Below are 25,578 nucleotides of genomic sequence, written 5' to 3'. Positions count from 1 at the left end.
ATTTCTCAATGAGTTTTTTATTTAAAAAAATAAAACTTTTAAATTAAAAAAAAAATTTGTTTATTGTTTTAACATGTCTTTAAATCAAAAGTAATTTTTAAATATAAAAATTATTTTTAAAAAAGCCTTAATATAATAACTTAAGCTTATATTGATTTTATCCCGATAAACTCTGAATTTTAAATTCGAATGATTTAAACTCAAAGCAATATAAATTTTTATTATCCACCTCTATCTCGAAGATATCAACACTACACTCCCATTTTACTATAAATTCCAAAATTATAACTAATTGAAAAAAGCCTAAATTATTTTAGAAATTAAAAAAAAAAAGAAAATTAGAAATTAAATGCAAAAATTTCACTCCATCTTCATCGTCGGGAAAATAAAAGCAGATTTATAGCAATTTTCTCTTTTCTTCTCTAAGGATTTATGAACTTGTAAAAACTAATAAAAAAGGGCACATATTAAATCCCAGAGTAGAAAATTAGGAAAAAAAAAGAATTAATCTAAGTAATTACAAAAGTTTTGGTTCCAACATTTCTTCTTGAAACATTTTGGATTTCTTTTTTTTTTTTGGTTTGTGTAATTTTTTTTATGACATGTTAACACGAACACTAGCATTTTTGGTGGACTTACAAATGGGGCAAATGTGAAGACCAGACCCACAAACAGTACACAAGCACAAATGCCTGCATGGTAACAGCAACACACACGATTCTTCCTTCCTGCAATTCCTGCACAGCCTGCTGTTGCCTTCTTCCTCACCGTTATTGTTTTTATCATCCTTCAAACTTTTTTCCCCTCCTTCCCCGGCAAACGTGCGCCTCTCCACTTCCCAACTGCTGCCACAGCAAGATTGCGCGTCATCAACCTCATCTGCCGCTGCCTCCTCGAATCCTACGCCACGGGTGCGCTCGTCCTTAACCTGCGCCGCAAGGACTTGTTCAAGGTTGGTCCGTAGTGCGTTGGCCGTGGCCTCATTGGTTTGAGCCAAATCTCTCCAAATTTGGTTCTCTATGCAGAGTGACTTCACCCTTTCTTCCAGTGCCCAATTTAATTTCCCAATGTTTTCAATTTCTTCTTCTTTGGCTCTTAGTTTCTTCATTACCCCTTCTTCAATTGCCTCCATTATTTTCCTTGCTTGCCTTTTCCTTTTTTCCTCTATTTCCACCCTCACTTTCTCCATCTAGAAAAGAAAAAAATCCCAAAAATCCATCAATATTAAATGTATTGAAAATGAGAAAAAAACAAAAGTTACTTTCAAATGAAACCCAACATTAAGGAAGACTCACATGTTGGGAGATGAGGTGATCAATATCCATCTGTTGCTGCTCCATGTGAAGGGAAATATCATGGCCAAGAAAAGAGAAAGGAGAGCAAGTTTTGTTTTTGTTGTTGTTGTTATTGGGTTGTTGGACAGGAGAAGGGAAAGAAAGGATTGGATTAATGGAATCTCTTGAACGTTTCCTCGGTAAGGGAAGATTATTGTACGTCAAACTACTCTCTGATTTCATCGCCGCAACAGCCTTTTGATGGATTGAATCAGTAACCAAAGAGTTATATAAAGGAAGCAATCCTTCCGTTGCCGCCGTCCTTGTTCCGGATAATGGTACCCCATATCCCATCTGGGTTTGAAACATATTCCCGTTTGCTTCTATGGTGTTCATCATCATTTCCCTGTAAAAAGAAAAAAAAAATTGCGTCTCAGTATTTGATTCAATGAAAAATGCATGCATCTCGATATTCAAAGAATTGGGTTTTTAAGAAGGAACCTGTTTCCAAAGAATTGAGGAGCGAAGAGATTGAGATGCCTAGCTTCAACAGCCATGGATTAGAGAAAAATATGGTGTTTGAGTTTGGTTTGCTTTGGTTTTTAAGAAGGGCGAAATGAAAGAGAAAGGGAACAAAAGTGGGCATGCAATAGAGCTGGCAAGGCTGTATGGTGGGGTTTATTTAGGGTTTGGTTCGGTTTACAGATAGAGTGAGAAATTAAAAATAATTTTCTTTTCTATTTTTTTTCAATTTTTGATAGATTTATAGAAAGAAAAGTAAGCTACATATGAAAGCAGAGTTCTTTGTTGTTATGGATTGTTTTGTCTATATTAGGTATGTTTACCAAATTAACCTCTTCCTTCCCTCCCAGTTGACTCCAATAATACAATCCAGTCCAGTCCGTAGTTCAAGCAACTTTCTAGGGGCATTTCCGGGACATAAAAAACCAGGTTTACCGCCCACTTACCTGACTGGTTGTGATGTAAGATTAAATAACTGACAGTAAGTGTGCGTGCCACGTGTAAATCGCATGCTCTCCTGAAACAACGTGAAAATGGTGGGATATGAGTACACGTGTAGGATAGGGTGATCATAAGATGAGGACAAATTGCAGTGGGGACCCCACGTGGCGACTGCCAGCTTGGGAAGAGATGGAGCCCACTGACACATTGTCAAAGATTAAAAAAAAAACGTTGGGGGAACCTTGTTATTAGCTAAGCAGCCGTTGAGAAAAGAAAAAGCGAAACAGAGAGGTACGGTGTACGCGGGAAGGAGTGCTGGTCATTTGGCATTTTCTATTGATTTGATCGAATTCTTGCTGGTCGCATGGGAAAGGTTACTCTCATTTTTTGGCATTTACTTTGCCACGTGTCTAAAAACCCTCTCCTAACATACTTTTGTACATTATTTTCTGAATTTGTTTTTTTATATTATAATGTAATTTTTAAATTTTGAAAAAATAGCATTAAAAGATTAAGTATTTTTTTATATACATACAAAATTTTAATTATTAAAAATATCATATTCACGTATGTGCCATTTTGTTAAATTTTTATGATATTTTTATAAACCTTGTTAAAACGATTATGAGTCTATCAAATTTTTTAAAATTATATTAGTTTTTTTATATTTTAATATATTAAAAAACATGTGATAATTCTTTTATTTTCATAAATAAAATTTAAAAACTTCATGATTTATGAAATATTTTTTAATAATAAAATATTAAATTCTTAATTTCAATAATCAAAATTCAATCTTTAACTCAAATATAAAAAAAAATTCAATAAATAATTTATTTAAGTAGTAAAAAAAAATCTATTTTTCATTGTTGTCTGGATTTAAATTTATTAAAAAGTCGTATAAAAATAATTTTTTTTATAACTTTATTAAATCTAATGTAAATAAATCTCGTTAAATTAATCCAAAAAGAGAATACATCGGATGAAACCCAAAATCCCTTTTATCTCTAAATCAAAAATAATAAATTTTCTTTTCTTATTTATCTTGTCCTCCTAAATTCACCGACTTGGATAAATAAGTGATGTGTCACATTGATTATAAATTTATTATCAATTCGGTTTAGTACTGTAATTGCATTTACGTTTAATTAATTTACAATAGAAGTTTTTCAAATTTAAACTTAATATCTACTTTTATGATTGCGGCGAATTTGGTTTCAACTTCAATTATAATATCAAATTAGACTTTAATTTAAACGGTTTCATGTACGTAGGTTTTATAGAAATCTACGATTTTATTTAATTATCTGGATGATGATAAAAAAAGTTGACTTTGAAGGGGATATAAATGTATACTTTTGATGTTTGTAGCACATGTTGATATCTAGAAAGAGAAATATGGCACTTACATTGAAAGGTAATTCAAACATAATCTTAGAAAATTTAGGTTAAATACAAAAATTAAATCAATAATTTACAAGTAAATTTATCCATGAGCCGAATCTAATCCAGCTAATCAACCAAACGTTCAACCCAAGGCTCAAGCGAGTTTAGCTCGTCAGGTCCAAGAGATTCGATTTTATTTTTAAATATATTTTAAAATAAAATAAAATTTTAAACTGCATTGGATTCTGATTTCAAACTTTAAATATATAATTCGATCTATGAATAAGTGTATTAAGATACATCAAAATTAGTCAAAAAGAAATTAAGGGTTTTTTAGGCGTGTGGAATACGAACTCTCTATAATAGCTAGGCATGGCAAATGTAGGGTTTTAGCTAGGAATGGGATTATCCTAATAATGAATTGGTGGGGTCATGCAATCGTTAGATTCAATGTAACTTACCTCAAAAATGGAGACTATATATGAATTTATGGATGGGTGGATATTTGATTTGAAAGTGAAACATTAATGTTTCTTAATTTACATCTTGTCGTACAATTGAGATGCCATTAGTCTTCCAAAAACGTGCCCAATGTTAAGTAATTGCCTTTACATGTTTAATAAATAGAAATGCTGATAAAGTCAAGCTTTGACTTAAATGCTATAAAGGTAAACATTCAACGAAAGTTTGATAATTTGTGAATGCATTTTTTTTTATATATATATAAAGAAAGTAATAATTTTATAATAGAAAAGATTATTATAAATGTTAAGATTTAAATTTTAGATTTATTGAATATTAATTTTTAAAAATAATTATATAAACTAATTATATTAAGTCTCTTAAGTTCTATTAATGCTTTTTGTTTATAACCAATACGATCATCACAAATATTATTTAACGTACATGGATTCAAAATTTTTTTTTTTAATTTAGGAAAATTATTGTTGTTAAATTTTGGATTCATGCATGATGATTGTTGATATGATAAAATTTTAAAACTTAATTTGATTATTAGAAATAATTTATTTTGTAATTTTTTGTTTGAGTATTTTCGGATAATTTTTTTGAGGAAAGGTTTTTTATTTGCATGAATTGAATTTCATGGGTGATAATTTGTATGTTTTGGATGGAATTTCCGAAGAAAATTAGGGGCATGATACTTTTCTTGGAGTTGATTTCTAGATAACCATTAAATTTGGTAAAACATTTTTTTTTTTTTTTTGTGGACCAGCGCTAAATGTTGACATGCCAATCACTCTTACATAATTGATGACCTTGAAAGAATGGAATTTCAAAATCTCAATTGGATGGGGATTGAATCCTCCTTCAATTCTTTTTTCTATATAAGATTTGTTGCTTTGACTACCATTCGTCCACCATTAAAAGGTGATACACCTTAAGATGTTTCACAAACATTAGCAACCTTCGTCGCTAAGGTTCATTTATAGGAACAAAAGATAGCCTTCTAACTCTTCAAAGAAACCGAACAAATTGAGTCTTGATAGTTGATATAATTCGAGCTACCACCCTTTTGGTGATAACTATAGATCTCAAGTTTAAATCTTTATAATTTCATTTTTTATTCTTAAATTATGATTTTTTTTATGTGAAAAAAAATTTTAATTATCGCAAACCCACATGGGTTATATTATATATCAAATTAATTTATATAATGTTTCTTGCAAGGCAGGCCGTACAGACATAGAGGACCGTGATTCATTAATAAAACCATTGCCTCCATGGCTCATATTTCCCTTTCATGCGGATCGGTCAAGCAACTACTTGCCAAAGAATTAATAAATATATAGAGATTAGATTAAGAGAAATTGCTAAATTAATTTGTGAAAAATGTTTCATTGCTTTGGAAAGATAGATACCCATTACAAGGAGAGAGTAGATCATGTGAAGTAGATTGATGGATTCTTTGTTCATTGTACTTTTCTTTATGTCTATCTTGTTTCATTTTCTAGCTCTATTATTGCCCACATAAATCCAACTCTTTCGACTATACTTTCATTCAACCAAGCACCAGAATCACAAAAAAAAAAAAAAAAAAAAAAAAAAAAAACTTAAAGTTAATTCAGTTTCATATAAATATTTTAAGATAAATTTTAAATTTTAATATTTACAATCTTTCTTTTTATTTTTAGAATATAACCTTTTTTTGTAAAAAAAATTGATAATAACGCCTTACCTTAGTGATAATGAAAAATCTACGAACTTTAAGATTTTAAGTTCAACTCTCATAGTTTGTGTGAATTAATTTTTTTTTTTTAATATGAAATATAATACACACTTGATCACTTATAATTATTACACTTGTAGCTTCGAAAAAGAAAATGGATGGTTTATGATTGTTGTTGAATGCATGTTGTCATTATAAATTAGGACAGAACAAATATAAATATTTAAAAGAAAAGAGAATATGAGAGATATGAAGTGGGATCATGTTTGTTTGTGCTTCCCCTCCTTTAAGGGCAATGAATTCTATATTGCACCAATTGACTCAGTTTGTGGAGGTTTCCCTTTAACTTTTTTCTTACATTCAACTTATTAATTAAAGTTATTGGTGTTGTGTATTCTTCATGTGATATCCCTACCTTTTGCCATCTCTCACACACAATGAGATTCTCAATATCTTTGAATCTCTCTCTCTCTCTCTCTCTCTCTCTTTCTTTTTGGTAATCTCGTTCATCTTTCCCACAAAGATATGTACAAACAAAATCATGACTGACAATGTCACATTGATCATTGCTCTTCTTCATTGTTCTTTTTTTACATGTATGGTTATTATTTTATAAAATGTAGGTGAGAATTTTAAAATTTACAAGTAAATTTATATAATTGACACATCTCCTTCATATAAAAAAATAGATGAATTGAATTAAACAAATTAATTAATCAATGTGAATCATCATATAATTAGAAAAATTAAATATAAACTGAAGTAAATCTATATACAAAGATATTCAAATGTGAGATTTCAAGATTTTATAATTTCCAACTTACCAATAAGATACCAATAAGATAAAATATCATCGACCTTAATTATAACTTATATTAAATATATGACAATTATAAAAATTCATTTGTGAAATTAAAAAAAATATAGCAGTTTGTATATAAGATAAATTCCCTGGATCTCTCATTTTCCTTTCTTGACCTTTATTATTTTATGTTGTCTCCATTTTATTTCCCTAATACCAAGCTGTGTTAATGAATGGTTGATGTTGGGTTTCTGTTTGATCTATCATTATTTCTTGCATCGGAAACATACCTTACTTGGAGTAAGGAAACATATACAGAGAACTTAGCTTTCTTTATATAAATTATAAATAAATACATGAAATGCCAGCAAATTTGACCGTTAGGTTTCTAGGAAAGAAAAGCTGCATATATTTATGGGGTCCAAGTACTAAAGCTATAAGAGTATATGATTCTCTTTAACTTCACTATATGGGCACATTTATTATTTATTCACTTCCCTCAAATCTATTCATTTCTTTCATTTTTTTTTTTCTTTCTTTACTAACTATTGAACAAAATGGTGACCTTTCCTTCATAGAGCAAACGTAATTTATTTATAAACATGATATTCGTATATTTGTATTATATCTATTTCGTATCACATATTTATAAAATATAAAATTATCGTATCATAATTTATCTAAATATGTCAAATACACACGTAACGTTTTTTTTTTTTTTTGTTGAATTCATATATAATTTTTATCAAAATTTTAAATCGTATTAATTTTATAATTTTTTTTATATCATTTTGTGTGTAAAATTATCAAATTTACTTATTTATTTTTCCCTTCCAATCTCTGAACTGATCTATTTCCATTTGCATATTTCCCACACTTGTCCCCCTTTTAAGACTGTTGTTTTGACATTCATTTCCTAAATCTGTTAAGGCAAGAACATTTTCAGTCCATAGAGATTGAATTAAATTGAATTGAAAAGGATTGGATTGGACCTGCCTTTTTTTTTTCGTTTTTCAATGGTAATTTATTGTGGAAAAAACAGTAGTTGATGTTGAGTTGCTTTCACAAATTTTGACATGTTTGTACACAGAAATATATTGCGTCCAATTGTTTGCTGCTACAACCAAAGCATATCTGTTGCTATATAGCAACAACCACTGACGAATTTGACAGAAATTAATCATCATAGCTTCACAGCTATTTATTTTCTGGTTTTTTCCTACCTTCTGATCCATCTTCCAGTTTCATTTATTGGAAGAAATGTGACTTTGTGATGACAATGTGATGACGATGTGCTTTTTATTTTTGGCATTTTAGGTGGTTACATATTGAATTTTGGTTATCAAATTACGAGCCAAACATTTTACTAACAAATTACATATCTATTGGTGAGGAAAATGAAGTTGTCACTAAAAATAAACTTCAAGTATGAATTAATTATTAACTCAGTGATAATGCGTTTAAAATGCTATTGTTTTAAAAATTTAAACCTCCTCACTTCCGCTTATACGTAATTACCACTGAAACAAAGATCTAATGGCAAGGTCCACTGAGCAATGGATGTAATTGGGATTGTAGCCCAAATGTTTTTTAGATTAGGGCTTCATTTCTTTGCTTTGGGCCCTTAACTCATTTTAGATTTTACTGTAAATACCCGTCTAATTCAAGCCGAAGATGATGATTCCGTAATGGAAAAAATGAAAAAACAAAAGAAAAAGAGTAATTTACAATCAAACAAAGAACATTTCAATTTTTTTTTACTAGGGGGAGATTCCAATATGATTCTAAATAAAGGAATAAAATTTATTTGTGTCTGCAATATGAAATTGAGTATATATCATATAATATACCATGGACGATAACAACGCACTGGTTGGAATATTGAATTTTTTTGCTTCATTTCAACCATTATTTCCATATATTAATATCTATTTTTGGATACTAATTATAAAAAATAAAATCAAAATTTGAACAAGAAAGATTTGTGCTTTTTTTTTCTTGTTACCACTCCATGAATTTAATTAAAAAATTCCGTTTTCCAAGATTTGGTGTTTCTTTCACAATTTGATCAAATTTGAGCGGTCATTTAAGTAAATAAAACTTGTATTATTTAACAAGGAAATATTATCTTTAAGACATTACATTTTTTAAAGATAATTATTTGAATTGATTGAGTTAAGTTTAAATTAAAAAAGATTTATGATCTATGTTAGCTAAAAAAAAAAAAATCGAACCAATAGATTGTAGGCACCTAAAGAGAGCATGTACCTTGTTTTTACATGTTTGATGCTTATTGCTTCAGTATCTAATCTTCAATTTTTATAAACTATAGCACCTTATGCAGCTCAATCTGTCATGTCATTGTTAATGAAATATATATATATATATATATATTCTTATTTTATACGCGTATTGGGCGTTCGGCTGACTTTCTTGCAAGCCCCGTTAAATAGGTTATCTTCTCCATACAAATACCTATCCTCAAATATTTCATCCTCACACTTAAGCAGTTGACTTGAACCAATACATAGTTAGATCTCATTAACATTCTCTTCGGCTTTAGTAATGGCACACTCCGACCAACAACGAGCTCCTGGTAAGATTTTCTTTACATAAATTATTGGTATGCATTCGCTTTGCACACTCAAAGTGCATATTTCTTAACAACCATGGATGATTTTAATGAAAAAATTGCTGAGAGATGTGCACTAGGATAAGTCCACTTGAACATTTCCCTAATCGGATTGCAAGTGAAAATTGCAATGAAAAGGATTAAGATCATCGCAACATTTGCGATTGAGAGCAAACTCATCATGGTAATCGAGATTTTTTTATTGTAAAATTTTACTTTGTTTGATATTATATTTATGAACAAATTTACCGATTCAAATATAATTTTATTTTATCTGTGAAATACTTATTGAATTCAAAGTTAAATTTAATTGATTCATATAGGATATATTCAATAATTTTGAGTTCAAATATTAATAGTTACAATATTTTTTTTTTACTCAAGTCATGATCTCTTTTGTAAAAAAGAATTAAAAAAAAAAACCTGACTTATGACTAGAAATAGCTAATTGAACTAACTTGCTGTTGCATACTGCAATTGTGATAGTATATCCTCGACCAAGCGAGGTATATCGACCAACTAAACAATGCTATCCAGCAGAAAAGCCGATGGAAATGTATGCTAATGTCCCTAATTATGTTGCTCCACCACCACCCGTTGGTTATCCCACCATGGCGGCCAATGAGGACACCCAACGTGCCCCTCCGGTCCGCACGGAAAGCAAGGGCGATGACTTTTGGAAAGGATGGTGAGTCCTGTGTTTTGGTCTCGCTATCTTCCAATGTGTGTGTGATTTCACTTATTTATTTTATATGTTTGAAAATTTATTCAACTTTGGATATATAATATTGATAAGCATAGAGATGTTTCTATGGACTTTATCCAAAGCTTGGGTCAATCTACTCAATCAAATTTATTTAAATTTCTTTTAAAAATATTAAAAATATTATTATAATTTTAAATATATTTTCAAATTAAATTAATAAAATATTTTCACGAATTTAGCCATATCAGGCCAGGCCAAGGCTTGAAAATTCTTGTCCCGATTCAAGTTGGGCTACGCTCGTAGGCTTAACGAGCCTCCTGACTTGTAAACAGGTCGAAATAAGTGGTAACCATCTGGAAATGAAGCTCTAATAATTGGGATATCTTATTAAAGAAATTCTGTGTGCGTATTTTCTTTCATTGATTATATTTCTAACAACTTGTTTCTTTTAATTCCTTGCAGTTTTGCTGCCTTATGTTGCTGCTGTGTCTTGGATGTTTGCTTTTGTTAATTCTCTCCAATCCCAAGTTTCATCCTCTGATTTCCTATCTAGGTTAAATTATACTTATCTCTACTTGATGTAGTTATTTTGTAGTATTAATTTTGGCTTCTTACATTGAATAAGAATGTATAAGCTGCTTTGAAAAAAGTTGTCACTGAATCAAAGGTACTTTCGATTTGCTCATTGAATCAAACATAAAATGCAATGCTTGAGTTTTCAAAGTGGCTTTATTTTTTTTAAAAAATCTAACTGCTAGATTTCTTTATTGCATAATGGAAGAAAAGATTATTGTTTTATTTTTTTTTACAAAGGAGAATACAATTTACGGGGAATATTTATGGAAAAATACTTATAATTGTTAAAGATCGAATTTCACGCTTACGAGAGTTCATCTCTTGAGAGAGATGGATAATTTATTTAAATTAAGCTCAAGTTGATGAAAAGATTGTTGTTATATTGTGGTAAATAGTTTGGAATAATACAAATTTTAAAGAAAGATTTTAATGTTTCTTATTTGGCTTTTAGTCGGATAATTTTTTTTTTTCTCAAATGCTTTGGCATTTCTGTTTTGATAAATATTGGATCCTAGGCAGCAAGAGGCTCTTCATGCTTTGCCTGTTTTTATGCCCAAAATTAATATAATTAGGCTTTGCTATGATTTTTTTCTGAAACATAGACTTTGCTATGATTTAATCAAAGGTGTTCGAGTCTTTGTTGCCTATACATGCATATGCATGTTACCATGTAGAAAACAGCCAAAATAAAATTTAATTAATTAAGTTGGAATTAGCTGGATAAAAAATAACAATAAACCCACTATAAAAATATGAATCTTTTCTTTCTCAAAATTGGAATAAATAAAAATAAAATGAATCCGAGATTTAATCTATTTAATTTATATAATAAAAAGTGACATAGAGCAAATTTGAGATTCAAATCATAATATTTGTGATTCATCTTTTCGATTATCAAGATGGATCTCTTTTATTAAAAAAAAAAAGATTAAGACTAAATTAGAACAAAGAAACATCTTATGCTCAAACAATAGTAATAAGTAATTAGAAAACAAATCACCAAAATCGAAAATTCAAATTACCTAGATCAAATCTCTTTGAAGGAACTTGTGATAAATTAAGTCAGACAGGCTACGAAATCAATATTAATAGACATTATATTATCATGACTAATCTTCACTCCTGGATTTTGGTTTCTCCTCAGAATTATTCTTCACTTGTTGTTCATCATCACCTTCATCTTCAAATGGTTTCTCTGGTGTAGCTGATTCCTCAATTTCTTTTTCTTCAACCTGCCAAGTGCACTGTAACTATATATACATCAAATTAAATACATTGAAGATTGGTCATGATATACAAATTGGCTATCCAAAATTTATCCATCTGATCTCATATATACATACACACATACATATATAAAAATGAATGTACGTATACATATACATATATAAGAACTAAGTAATTTGTATAAGTTCAATTTATTATGCAAAAAAAGAAACTGGATAATTTATATAGAAAGAACTATGAGAAAAAAATAAATATATATAACTAAAAACTAAGTAGAAGTTAATTTTGACAAGATTAAAAACTAAATAGAAGTTAAGAACTATTAATAACATGATTAATACTCAAACTTAATCAATTAAAATTACCTCACCATCAGCAATCACGTCTAGGGCAACTTGGGTTCCAACAATATTTCTCTCCTCGTTGACACCATCATTCTTCGAGTGAACACTATCTTTTGCAACTTCAAGTTCTTCTTGATCTTTTGGAAGATCGCATAGCCCTGCATTTTTCATGGGTTCATTTTTATCAGCCTTTGGGGTACCCATGCAACCCCCAAAATTCTTCAAAGCACTTAATAATTTGCTTTTAAACCCCATGATTGATTGCTTCAAAGCCTACAAATCAAATTCTTGTTTGTAAAAAAAAAAAAATTGAAGAAGACTGCAATTTAGGCTTGGGTTATACGAAAGTAGGGTATTTATATAGGTGGTTTCTAGGGTTTTTTTTTGCATATAGAATTACTTATTTGATTTGGACACCCCAAAAAAAAGTTACTTATGGAAAATAGTGTTCCTAATTGTAAAGATTGCTTCAGAAATATTGAATCAAAGAAAAATAATTAATAACGGAAAGATTACAGACTGTAAAATTTGATTGCACACGATTTTTCAGGTCCATAAAATATTTGAATTCATGTTCAAATATTGTACAATTATTGCAATGAGCTTAATTTCATAGAGAAATCAATCAATTAGAAATTAATGGAAGCCAATTCAGATGTAGGCTTTGAATCAATTACTGCATACTCATCAGCCGCCATGGTTGGTAGGAAAATTAGACCCATAAAATCCGTCTGAAGTCTGAACGATTGATTTGAACCATGAACCCAGACGACTAGAGCTGAGCAAGCACTGTTTAGAGCGGGAGGAATAGGGGAACCAAGACATCAGATAATAAGAATTGAACCCTAATTAATCAAGCAGATTACATTTTATATTTCTTGTCCAAAAATATTTTTATTCCGTAATTTAGCTATGATACCAATTGTGAAATAAAAAACTCAGAACTTTTCAAAAAAAAAGTAAGGAGCAAGGATGTTGAAATTTTAAAAATCGAAATAAAAATAAACTTGTGAATGGGTCGGACAGCTGGTTTAGATATGATTTTTTAGGTTACAATAATAAAAAGTTATTTTAAATTTAATTTCGATTCTAAATTTTATTAAAATATTAATATAAAATATTTTTAATATTTTAATAATAAAGTTAATTTAAGTGAGCTTAATGATTGAGTCATGTTTGAATTTGGATTAGCTTTTAGAGGTGTCAACTGGGTTCCGATCTGGCCAAATTCGAGTAATGGACACCTCTGCACAATTTTGTTGATTTTGAATGTATTATAAATTTAATTGATAATTTTAACAAAGACTATCATACAATCACATAATTTTTTATTCATTCAAATTAAATTTTGTCAAAACGTATAGATTTATAGACTTATAGTTAGACTTGATTTTAAGAGTCGTTACAATTTTTTTTTGTTTAAGTGCGATTGACTACTTAATTAAATTTATAATATTTTAAAAAGATGTCCTAAGTTTAACATAAATACTTTTAAAAGATAGATTCTAGCCCACAAAACTAGATCTAGATATAGATTCGAGAGTATGGTTACATGTGAGGAAGGTTATAGTGCTTTCATAACACCCATTGAAAGATAGTATCAGTTTGATTTCGTATTATCCAAGCCTTAAAATGTATTGTAATTTTACCAAGTAAATTTAATATTTAAAATTGATCTTAAAATTACTTCAATCATTTGGTAGTAATTTAAGATAATTTTTTTACTTAAAAAATATTCATGGAGACTCATATCTCACTCTAGAGAGGTTTCGTCATCAAATTCATTAACATATTTTCTAAGAAATCATTTTTTAAAATCAATCAATAAAATCCTTTAATCGCTAGGTGGGATTTTATATCGATGCATTTATTTGAAAACCTTCTTTAAAAATAAAGGTCATTAAATCATTCAATAATTTAGTAAGATTTAATAGAAATTTGAATCCTCCAATTGTTTGGTAAGATTAAAAATTATTTTCTAAAAAATTTATTAAGTGCTCTAATCGTTGGTAGAATTTAATTCGAGATTTGAATCCTTTAATTGTTTGGTGGTATTAAAGACAATTTATTTTCATTATGAAATTCTCCAATCGTTTGGTAAAACTTAATTTTAAATTTTTAAATCGATAAAAATCCTCCAATAGTTTGATAACAATAATGAATTTATTATAAATATTTATTTTAAATATGTATAAAAGAAGAAATAAAAATAACTAAGTAACAGAAATAGATATACAAACAAAGTAGAAAAAATAGAAATTATGAAATAAATTGGGCTACAATTGATTCCAAAATACATCAGCCTTTGTAATTGTGCTTGCCTACTTCAATTGGCTAGTTGTTGGAATTTATTACAATTTGGACTTTTTATTGGATTTGATCCTTAAACTGGATCATTTTTTTTTTTACTTTTCTTGCTTCTTCACCCCTTGTCTTTTTTCTTATTTCTCTACAAAACAATTTATGGCTTCACTAGCGCCCTTCACTTGTGGTGATTGCCTTTTTTTTTTAGTTTAAAGAAAAATCAAATAGAAACCTAAAACATATATACCCAAAACCTTCAAAAATTTTGCTGTAAAAATTTTTGTTGAATGCCTCATTTTGTATTTCTTCTCAATTCCTTTCCCTAACATAGAACTCTTAAAAGAAAATCCTAATTATCTAAACCCAAAACACCAAAAAAGACTATAAAAAAACCTTCTAATTTTTTTTAATTTTTTCTACTATTTCTTTCTTGATTTTGCTAATTGATTCTTGATTGTTTCTATTTGATCCTAATGGGGTTTTTTTTATAGGCCATTAATTCCAATTACAATAGAAAAATGAAATTTCTTGGTTTGAATCTCCTAATCAACTTTAACCTTGGATTTTAATCCAAATCCACCTATCAAACCAATTCCCTTTTACAATCTTTTTTCAATTAAAACACTTTTAATTCAACAACTCAATTAAAATTAAACCCTCTTCAAGTTTCAATAAAACAATTCTTTCCTCCTTTTTAAAAACATAATAATAGTGACTCTAAACTAAATACAATACTGTCATAATATATAAATTTGTAGACCCATTGCTAGATATGGATTAGAGGAGTCACCACTAATCTTTTTTGTTTATGTGTGATTAGTCACCTGATATAAATTCTGATATGTAGAATTAGATTTTAGGTTCAGGAGTACCGTTATACGTAAGGAAGGTTATAGCACCCCCACAGCGCCTATCTATAGGATGATATCAGTTTAATTTCAAATTATCCAATCTTAAAAAATTTTATGTTTTACCAAAATATATAGTATTGAAAATTAATCTTAAAATTGTCCCAATAGTTTAGTAGCAATTTAAGATAATTTTCTCACCCAGGAGTATTTATGAAAACTAGTGTCCCACTCTAAAAAAGTTTCATCATCGGATTTATTATAATATTTTATTCAAAAAAATCAATAAAGTCTCCCAATAGTTTGGTAAGACTTACTTTGAAGTAGATTTCTCAATAATTTCGTGAAATTTTATTACCAAAAGATTTGTAAAATTTTTTAAGAATTTCATTAAATCTCCTAATAGTTTGGTATGACTTAATTTATGAAGCAATCTTCCAATAGTTTAGAGGATAAAAATTATTTTTTATTTTTTTGAAAATTGATTTATGGAACTTTTTAATAGTTTGGTGGATTCCATTTTAAAAATTAAATTCATGAAAATTCTCCAATAGTTTGGTAGAATTCATGAATTTATTTTGTAAGGATTTTTATTTTTAAAAAAGATTTTTTATTTATTCTTTTAAACTTATTTGAAAAAAGTTTTTTATTTATTTCATAAATAAGTACAAAAAAAATCATAATAATAAGTAATGTATTTTTTAATTTAAAATAAGAAATAATAAAAGTAAATAAAAATAAATAAAATAAGAAAAATATAATCAAAACAAAAAATGGAGTGAAAAGGGAAAGAGAATACGTGCGATCAGGTCGGGTTGTGCATGGTAAAATACATAGATTTAGATGCCTCAAATTTCAGGCTTTTCTTTATAAGTGTTTGAGTATGTCTCTCTTTTTAAAATAGTTATTCTTTTGTCTTCTCTCTAATTGATTTTTAGAAACTAACAAATAAATCCCAAAAGTTGACAGAGAATTTCTAGAAACTCAACAAATTATCTAGAAAGCTAAACCCAGGAATCCCTAGAATGCAAAACCCTACAGATATTCAAACCCAAAAATACCAAATCCCAATTCTAGAAAATCTAAACAAATCAAACCCAAAACTTAAAACTTCTTGGCTGCTAAACAAATTTCTCTCTTTTTCTTTCAAGATTTTTTGCATAATCTTTTTCCCCCCCTTTTGCTTTGATCACAGATTTATATAGAAATTCATGCTCAATCAATTCAAAATAAACCTATGATTTTATTTGATTTTCGTTTTAATGAGAATTCATTCTGAAATCAAATCCCAAAATCTCTCCCTATCAATTTAATGTGAATTGATTATGGAATTAAATCTCGACAATCTCTCCACATCATTTTTAATGCCAATTGATTTTGGAATTAAATTCCAAAAATCTTTCAATTACGATTGAAGCCTAATTCTGAAAAAATATTTTCGAACAAAATAAGATGTCTAAGCTGCCCCTCTTTGTACATTTTCTATAGAACATGAATTGCACAAAGAGAAAAGACATCCATTTTGTTCAAGTCTAAAAGTTGAGATTTAAAAAGTGATCAAAGTATGCCAGAATGATCGAGATTGAATTACAAAACAAGAAATAAAATGATTTAGACTAAATCGAGATCAAAACAGGTGGCTGGAATTGAATCGTAAGTCAAAAAAATAAAATGATCTAGACTGAGCCGAGATTAAAATAAGTGACTGGGATTGAACTGTAGATCAAAAAAATAAAGTTCACAATTTCAATTTTAAATCCAAAGATTCACAATTTAGACATTCAAAAAATTTGTGAGGTTCCGTAACAGAAGTTAAAAGATCTCAATATTCCAAGTTTAATGAAATCGTAAAGATTTAAGATTCGCAAAGGTTTTCAGATTTGCAAGAATGAAAGATTAGCAAGACTCTAAGATTCACAGAGGTTTTAGATTCATAAAGATTTCAAGTTTGCAAGGACTTTCAGATTCACAAGAAAGATAGATTTACAAGATTTCAAGTTTCGTGAAGGTTCTAGATTCACAAATCTTTCAGGTTCGCAAGGACTATCATATTCACAAGAAAGACATATTCACAAGATTCCAAGTTTTGCAAAGGTTCTAGATTCGTAAAGATTCTAGATAAGCAAAGACTTTCAGATTCACAAGAAAGATAAATTTGCAAGATTTCAAGTTTCATAAAGGTTCTAGATTCGCAAAGACAAATTCACAAGATTTCAAGTTTCGCAAAGGTTTTAGATTTGTAAAAATGTAAGGACTTTTAGATTCACAAGAAAGAAATATTTGCAAGATAGAAAGATTCGCAAGATTCTAAGTTTTGTAAAGGTCAAAAAAATGATATGGACTGAGCTAAGATCAGATGACTTGGATGAAACCATGAGTCAAAAAATGAATTGACCAAGATCAAGTCAAGATAAAAAATAAATGGTCAAGACAAAACCACGAGTTGTAAGAAATGATCTAGACTGAGCCAAGATCAGGTGATCAGGATAAAATCATGAGTAAAAAAATGAGACGATCAGGATCGAGTTGAGGTTGAAAATAAATGACCGAGACAAAACCATGAGTCATAAGAAATGATCTGGATTGAGCCAAGATAGGATGATCGGGATAAAATCATGAGTTAAAAAATGAGGTAACTAGGATAGAGTCGAGGTAAAAAATAAACATGAGTCATAAGAAATGATCTGGATTGAGTCAAGATTGAGTGATAGAGACGAAACCACGAGTAAAAAAATAAGACGATTAGGACTAAGTCGAAGTCAAAAATAAATGATCAAAACGAAACTAAAAATTATAAAAAATGATCCGGACCGAGCCAAGATCGGATGAGTGATAACAGAGTAATGCAAGTGCACGCCCTATGCAAATGTAATATATGTAGAGTTGATGTCATGAAATTTCAATTGTGATGACAAAGTTCTCAAGACTTCACCAATTTTTCTTAGCTTTTCAATAATCTTAAGACATGTTCTGTCAACTACTCCACGTCTTTCTTCTCATTTGATTATAACCCACAAGTCATGTCAACCAATCTATTACCGAATTCATCATCGAGTCATCTTGTTTGACTCTTTATAAATCATTTTCTTATGCTTCTTTTCATTTATCTCATCCTCAGTTTCTTTCAAAAGAATAGAAAAATCTTTATGAAAAATGTCATTCATTTATTTGCCATCATTCAAATCAGTGACAGACATGATACATTTTTTTGGTTCATTTGAGGAATATTCATTTAGTGAAGGGTAAGAAAAATGGATCTTTATTATTGGAAGAACAAAAGGTAGGGTCAAGAACAATTCAAGAGTGAACAAAGGTAAAATGATGAGATTTATTTAAATAAGACATTAACATCCAAAATAATGATTGCTCAGACAATTTTGAACTCAAACTTAGGATCATTCTTAAAAAAGACATTCCATTAATTTTTTAATCTTTGAGCCAATCATCATCCTCATTACTGAGATCTTTACATGAAGTTATTTTTTTGAGTTTTCATTTTTACTTAAATCGTCTTTTTGGGTTTCAGTTTAAGTCTCCATTTTTTCTCATTTTTCTTTTTTTTTCTTTTATCTTTTTTTTTGTTTTTTTTGTTTTTTTTGCACACTTTTTTCTCATTCTTTCATTTCTTTTTCCCCTTTTATTTATCAATAACACTTTGATCAAAGCTGTACATAATCTAATGGTAAACCTGCCCTAATTCTATCCATGATTCTCCAAATCAAGTATTTATATTTGATCAAAATGGACTTTTAAGGGACATAACATAGGTTAGGATAAATGGTGCTAAAGAAAGGGATAAAATAGGCCCACATTATATTTAAAGGGTAATCAAACCAATGATCATTTCTTTATGTAGAGCGCTTTGACATTTTACCTTATAAATTTTTCTCATTTTTTTTCTTTCTTTTTTTCTTTTTTTTTTTATTTTTTTGTGTAGCATATTGGCATTTTTCCCCAATAATTTTTTTTTATTTTTTTTGGTGGAGCATATTAGCATTTTACCTCATCAATTTTCTTTTTTTTTTTTAGCAAAAAGGCTTTGCCCTTGAAATTACTTAAGGTAAATAGACTTTTCAACTTTGCCCCCAGTGTGGGGGTGATCTTTGGTTAAAGTTCTTTAAAAAAAAAAATTTACTGGCTCAAATGGGGTAGCAAGAGATTTTTTTTTTGGAAGGATAAAAGAAAGATGACTATTTCTCATTTCAAACATGAATACTTTCAGTGAAGAATATTCATTGACTAAGAACAAACTTGTGAATGAACAATTGCAAAGATCATATATTGCATCACTTTCAAAATTTCACCAGATTTGTCTTCTTATTCAGTAGTCTTAACAATATCAAATTTATCAATCAAAACATTATGAATGGTGTTTTCAAAGTCAAATCTTGAATTATCATCACGACTGTCTGAACATTCATTATTCAGAGTAAAAAAAAATGGGTAGAGAAAAAGGATATGAGATGGCAAAAGTAAATAATGGGTATTTACAAAAAAAGAACATGTCATGAAAGTGCGTCAAATCTGTCACTTTTATTAAAACGATGAAAAATAAAATGAAATTCAAACACATAAAAGAGATCCATATTCTCAAAAAATCTTAAGATGATAATCAGTTTCAATTAGCTTTCCCAAAATCATGTCCCTGGATGATTGGGCAAAGAGTCTTCATGGATATTCAGCTCTCATGATTCATTGAAGCTTATTGAGCCTACTCGAATTAAACTTTGCACCTTATGCTTGAAATGAGGGCAAGTTTTTATGGAGTGATCCACATTCCCATTATGATAGTCATATGTAGCATTAACATTGTACCATTTGAGATAGGGTGGCTTCAATGGCTCTCCAAAACGATTGAAGATACTAGGTCATTCTTAACTAATTTTGGAAGTAGCTCAGTATAGGTTATGGGAATAGGATCAATGTGAACTCTCTTTTGATTACCCTTGAATCTTGTTAAACTACTCGCTTGATTGTTAGGCTTTTAAATTGGTAGAGTAATAAGATTAAGCACATCTACAGGTGCTTGAAAAGCTGGTTGATGAGGATTTAGAGTGATGTTGTTCATAGTTGGGAAATAAGGCTGGTAAGGAACTTGCGCAACATTATTGACTGTTGGATATAAGCAGGATGAACATATGGTGGATATGAAGCATAATTTTTGGATTGTTACCCTCAAAACTTATCGTTGGGCTTCATCCTCTTCTATCTAAGGCATCTCACCTTCTTTGGTAATGTCGATCTTTCTTTTTTTAAGCTTGCCACTCTTGATGACATTTTTAATAATCTCTTATAAGATCACTATATTGATAAAATTTTTAGTTGCATTCCTTACCATCTTCTCATAGTATAATGATTTAAGAGTGCTTACAAACAACACTATCATCTTTTTTTTTTGTTAAGGGTGGTTGGACTTGAGCAGCTATATCTCACCACCTTTGGGCATATTCCTTGAAAGATTCAAATGTTTTTTTCTCCATACCTTATAACGAAAGGCGATCAGGGGCCATATTTATGATGTGATGGTATTGGTTGATGAAATATCGAGTTAAATCTCTTCATGACTTAATACGAGTTCTATCTCACTAAACATACCACCTTGCAGCAAACCTAGTTAAGTTATCTTGAAATACATGTATTAGTAGTTTTTTATTGCTGGCATGTGCTACCATCTTATGACAGTACATTATGATATGTGTAATGGGGCATTTACTATCATCATACTTCTCAAATTTTGAAACCTTGAATTTCGAAGAAATTATAACATCTGAAACCAAACAAAGGTTAGTAGCATCCATGGATTCATAGAAATCAATACCTTTTACAGCCTGTAATCTTTCCTTAATCATGCTCATGGCTTGATCAATTTTTGAATCTTTCAAAGGTGTAGTCGTATGCAATTTCACTTCTTCCTTAGTCTCATCCCTTTTTATAAGGTCATCTATCTTTTTAGTAAAAACAAAATTGGTATAGCTTTGAACATTCCCTTGATTAGGTGCGAGGCATTCTATAATTCAAGAATATGGTCAGCTGTGGCTGAAGACTTGCAATAGTTTAGGTCTGATAAAGGCCAAAACCTGATAAATATGATGATTCGGTAACTTCATATGATCTATCTTCTTCTATTTTTTTCTTTGTTTATCTTTTCAAGAGTGTCCAGAATTTTACTTAATTTTTTTTTAAGCATCTCTTGAGTTTTTTCTATCCTTTTGAGATGACTTGCATTGTCTTGCTCTATTTTTTAGCTCTAACTCAAGTATAATACTGGTGTTAAGCTAACCTTGAACCTTGATTCTCCACAATTATAATGTAAATTTAGAATGATGTTTATAGACCTATCAGATTATGCATGAGAATGAATGCAGTGATGTATGAATGCATGCATACATAATAAAAAAAGGTTAGTAGGGTTAATATGCAATCTGCATATATGTTTATGAATATGCACAAGAAGAAGAGAAATAAAAAAAAAGATAGAAAAATCGATTAGTCATATCAAAAAAATAAAAAATAAACACTATAAAGCAAGTAAAATAAGAACATGATCCTAGATTTTATGTTAACTATGAAAGATGGAAGGATAAGGCTCTATCTATGGTTGGCCTCTTAAGGTACTATATGTAGTTTGGGTCAATTCTAAAATGTTCCCGAATTATTCCTTACATCATAATCTATTATAGACTAATAAGGCATCCCAATCATCTCCCATCATAGGCTACAAACGAAAAGGGTTCAATATGAGTAGGAGTATTTTGTAGGCTCATGCGAAGAGATGAAATCTCATAAGGGTATAGGTACTTCATTCTCTCCTAAAGGTAAAGCCCAGGTAGAGGGCTTATGTAATGCATATGCAAATGAATGACATGTATATATATAATAAATAAATAATTGAGCAAATATAAGCAATGAATAAAAAAAATGAACAGTTAAGAAAGTATACACAATGAAAAGGAAAATGAATAATAAAACAAATATAAGCAATGAAAGGGAATAAAATAATTTCAAATTTATTAAGCGAGGCTTGGATAATAAGAAATCATTCGTTGACTTAACTCTCAATAACCCCAACGTAGTCACCAAACTGTCATAACGTATAGATCTGTAAACCCACCACTAGACATGAATTAGAGGAGTCATTACCAATTTTTTTGTTTAGGTGTGATTGGTCACCTGATATAAATTATGATATGCAGAATTAGATTAGGTTTGAGAGTATGGTTACGCGTAAGGAAAGTTATAGCACCCCTACAACACCCATCCATAGGATGGTACCAATTTGATTTTAAATTATCTAAGCCTAAAAAATGTTTATGTTTTACCAAAATATTTAGTATTGAAAATTAATCTTAAAATTGTCCCAATAGTTTGGTAGTAATTTAAGATAATTTTTTCACCTCAGGAATATTTATGGAGACTAGTGTCTCGTTTTGAAAAGGCTTCATCTTCGGATTTATTATAATATTTTATTCAAAAAAATCAGCAAAGTCTCCTAATAATTTGGTAGGACTTACTTTGAAGCAAATCTCTCAATAATTTGGTGAGATTTTATCACCCAAAGATTTGTAAAATTTTTTAAGAATTTTATTAAGTCTCCCAATAGTTTGGTAGGATTTAATTTATGAAGCAATCCTCCATAGTTTTTTGAGAATAAAAATTATTTCTTATTTTTTTGAAAACTGATTTATGGAATTTCTCAATAGTTTGGTGGATTCCATTTTAAAAATTAAATCCATGAAAATTCTTAAATAGTTTGGTAAAATTCATGAATTTATTTTGTAAGGATTTTTATTTTAAAATTTTTTTTATTTATTCTTTTAAACTTATTTGAAATTTTTATTTATTTATTTCATAAATAAGTACAAAAAATCATAATAATAAGTAATGTATTTTTTTAATTTAAAATAAGAACTAATAAAAATAAATAAAAATAAACAAAATAAAGACAAAATAAAAAAATTAGAATCAAAACATAAAATGGAGTGGAAATGGGAAAGAGAATACCTGCGATCGAGTCAGGTTGTGCATGGTAAAACACACAGATTTAGATGCCTCAAATTTCAAGCTTTTTTTCAGAAGTGTTTTAGTATGTCTCTCTTTTTGAAATGGTTATTCTTCTATCTTCTTTCTAACTAATTTTTAGAAACTGACGAATAAATCCCAAAAGTTGACAAAAAATTTTCAGAAACCCAACAAATTATCTAGAAAGCTAAACCTAAGAATCCCTAGAATGCAAAACCCTACAGATATTAAAACCGAAAAACATCAAATCCCAATTCTAGAAAATCTAAACAAACCAAACTTAAAACTTAAAACCTTTTGGTTGCTAAACAAATTTCTTTCTTTTTCTCTTAAGAGTTTCTGCATAATCATTTTTCTTCCCCCTTTTGTTTTGATCACAGATTTATATAGGAATTCATGCTTAATCAATTCCCCTTAAATCTATGATTTTATTTGATTTCTGTTTTAATGAGAATTGATTCTAAAATCGAATTCCAAAATCTCTCCCTATAAATTTAATGTGAATTGATTATGGAATTAAATCCCGAGAATCTCTACACATCATTTTTAATGCCAATTGATTCTGAAATTAAATCTAAAAAATCTCTCAATTACGGTTAAAGCCTAATTCTGAAAAAATATTCTCAAACAAAATGGGGTGTCTACAAATACAAAAAAAAAAGTTCAAAGCCTAATCTTAAAATATAAATTGACCATTGATTAAATGAAGTGTCTACAGTTATCCCTCTTTACGTATTTTTTGTGTAGTAGGAGATGTACAAAGATATAGACATCTATTATGTTCGAATTTGACACAAAGAAAAAAAATCTAAAGATTCCCATTTATAATAAAGATTCACAGTTTGCAACTGTAATTCAAAAAGTTTGCAACTAAAAATTTAAACATTCACAATTTAGAATTTAAGGATACCAAACTTGAATCTCAAAGGTTTGAAATTAAATTCAAATATTCTTAATTTAAATTTAAAGACTTATAAAACATTCAAGGTTCTCTAAAAAATTCAAAGATTTGCAAATAAATTCAAAATTTCACAAGAAAATCAAAGATTTGTAAGGATTTAAAGATTCACAAAATTCAAGATTTGCAAAAAAATTCGAAGGTTAACAAAAAATTTCAAGATTCATAAAAGATTTCAAGATTTACAAAGGTTCCAAGATTCGCAAAGATTACAAGTTTTGCAAAGGTTCTAAGATTCATAAAGATTTAAAAAATTCATAATTGTAAAGATTCGTAAAGATCAAAGATCGACAAAGATTCTAAGATTCAAAAAAAAATTTCAAAGTTTAGCAATTGTAAAGATTCGTAAAGATCCAAGATTTGCAAAGATTCCAAAATTCGCAAAGAGTTTCAAAGTTTCACAATTAAAAAGATTCGCAAATAATTTCAATGATTTGTAATTGTAAAAATTCGTAAATAATTTTAAAGATTCAAAAATTCATATTCACATCCAAAATTTTAAAGATTCACATTTGAAAAATCTTAGAATATTCTAATTCAAGATTCAAAGGTTCACATTAAAAAATCTTAGAGATTCACATCCAAAATTCAAAGGTTCACATTAAAAAAATCTTGGACATTCATGTCAAATATTTGCATTTAAAAAATTTTTTTCTTAATAGTTTTAAAATCTCATCCTAATAAAATCCCATGGACAAAGGCTTAGCAACTTTAAAAAATATATAAAGCTCATCTTATCATAGGCTCAACAACCTAAAAAATATATATAAAAAAACTCTTCTCAATAGAGGCACAACAATTTTTGAAATATATAAAAAGCTCACTTCAATAGAGGCTCAACAACTTTTGAAAAAATAAAAAGCTCATCTAAACAAAAGCTTAACAATTTTTATAAATATAAAAAGCTTCTTTCAACAAAAAGCTCAATGACTTTTGCAAGTATAAAATGTTCCTCTTAACAGAGGTCAACAACTTTTAAAATATAAAAAGAGATTCCTATTTGAAAAAGATCATTGGTTCATTCAAATATTCAAATTGAAGGTTCGAGATTCTCACTGAAAGGTTATTAAGATTTACATAATTCTTCGAGATTTACATTAAGGATTCAAAGATTTATATTTGAAAATCTTAAAGATTCATATCCAAGATTCAAAGATTCTTAATTGAAAAGTTCAAATCTAAAATTCAATCTCTCAAAGATTTGCATCAGAGATTCTCACCTTGAAATGAAAAAATTCTTTTAAATAGAGGCTATGAAATTTTAAAATTGGAAGAGCTCTTTAACTAAGGTTTACCAATGCTTCTCGAAATCATTTTTTTAATCCAAAGATTTCAAACTTTATCTTTGCAA

The 25,578-nt window shown here is 28.8% G+C and overlaps 2 protein-coding genes across 2 annotated transcripts; one reads left to right on the top strand and one right to left on the bottom strand.

Moving 5' to 3' along the window:
• Positions 1-487: 487 nt before the first annotated feature.
• Positions 488-2,010, bottom strand: LOC111300225 (putative BOI-related E3 ubiquitin-protein ligase 3). The gene is made up of 3 exons (XM_022895866.2): positions 1,776-2,010; positions 1,296-1,680; positions 488-1,189 (listed from the first exon to the last, which is right to left on the bottom strand). The coding sequence occupies exons 1-3, from the start codon at positions 1,829-1,831 to the stop codon at positions 596-598; spliced, it is 1,035 nt and encodes a 344-aa protein (XP_022751601.2). The 5' UTR covers positions 1,832-2,010; the 3' UTR covers positions 488-595.
• Positions 2,011-9,016: 7,006 nt separating this feature from the next.
• Positions 9,017-10,710, top strand: LOC149511600 (protein CYSTEINE-RICH TRANSMEMBRANE MODULE 9-like). The gene is made up of 3 exons (XM_089754655.1): positions 9,017-9,209; positions 9,732-9,933; positions 10,414-10,710. Exons 1-3 carry the CDS (start codon positions 9,179-9,181, stop codon positions 10,460-10,462), a joined length of 282 nt encoding a protein of 93 aa, XP_089610781.1. The 5' UTR covers positions 9,017-9,178; the 3' UTR covers positions 10,463-10,710.
• Positions 10,711-25,578: the final 14,868 nt, after the last annotated feature.

The sequence above is a fragment of the Durio zibethinus genome, chromosome 25, assembly GCF_047325235.1.
Source record: "Durio zibethinus cultivar Kanyao isolate XHJ-2024 chromosome 25, ASM4732523v1, whole genome shotgun sequence".
Classification (NCBI taxonomy): domain Eukaryota; kingdom Viridiplantae; phylum Streptophyta; class Magnoliopsida; order Malvales; family Malvaceae; genus Durio; species Durio zibethinus.
The sequence above is the reverse complement of the archived record's forward strand: the minus strand, read 5'-3'. Positions and strand labels throughout refer to the sequence as shown.

Excerpts from the sequence above, each read along its gene's own strand:
- LOC149511600 (XM_089754655.1), top strand. The coding sequence starts at position 9,179 with ATGGCACACTCCGACCAACAACGAGCTCCTG. Across the intron at positions 9,210-9,731 it reads CGACCAACAACGAGCTCCTG|TATATCCTCGACCAAGCGAG; the intron begins GTAAGATTTTCT and ends CAATTGTGATAG. Across the intron at positions 9,934-10,413 it reads GATGACTTTTGGAAAGGATG|TTTTGCTGCCTTATGTTGCT; the intron begins GTGAGTCCTGTG and ends AATTCCTTGCAG.
- LOC111300225 (XM_022895866.2), bottom strand. The coding sequence starts at position 1,831 with ATGGCTGTTGAAGCTAGGCATCTCAATCTCTTCGCTCCTCAATTCTTT. Across the intron at positions 1,681-1,775 it reads CCTCAATTCTTTGGAAACAG|GGAAATGATGATGAACACCA; the intron begins GTTCCTTCTTAA and ends TTCTTTTTACAG. Across the intron at positions 1,190-1,295 it reads ATCACCTCATCTCCCAACAT|ATGGAGAAAGTGAGGGTGGA; the intron begins GTGAGTCTTCCT and ends TTTCTTTTCTAG.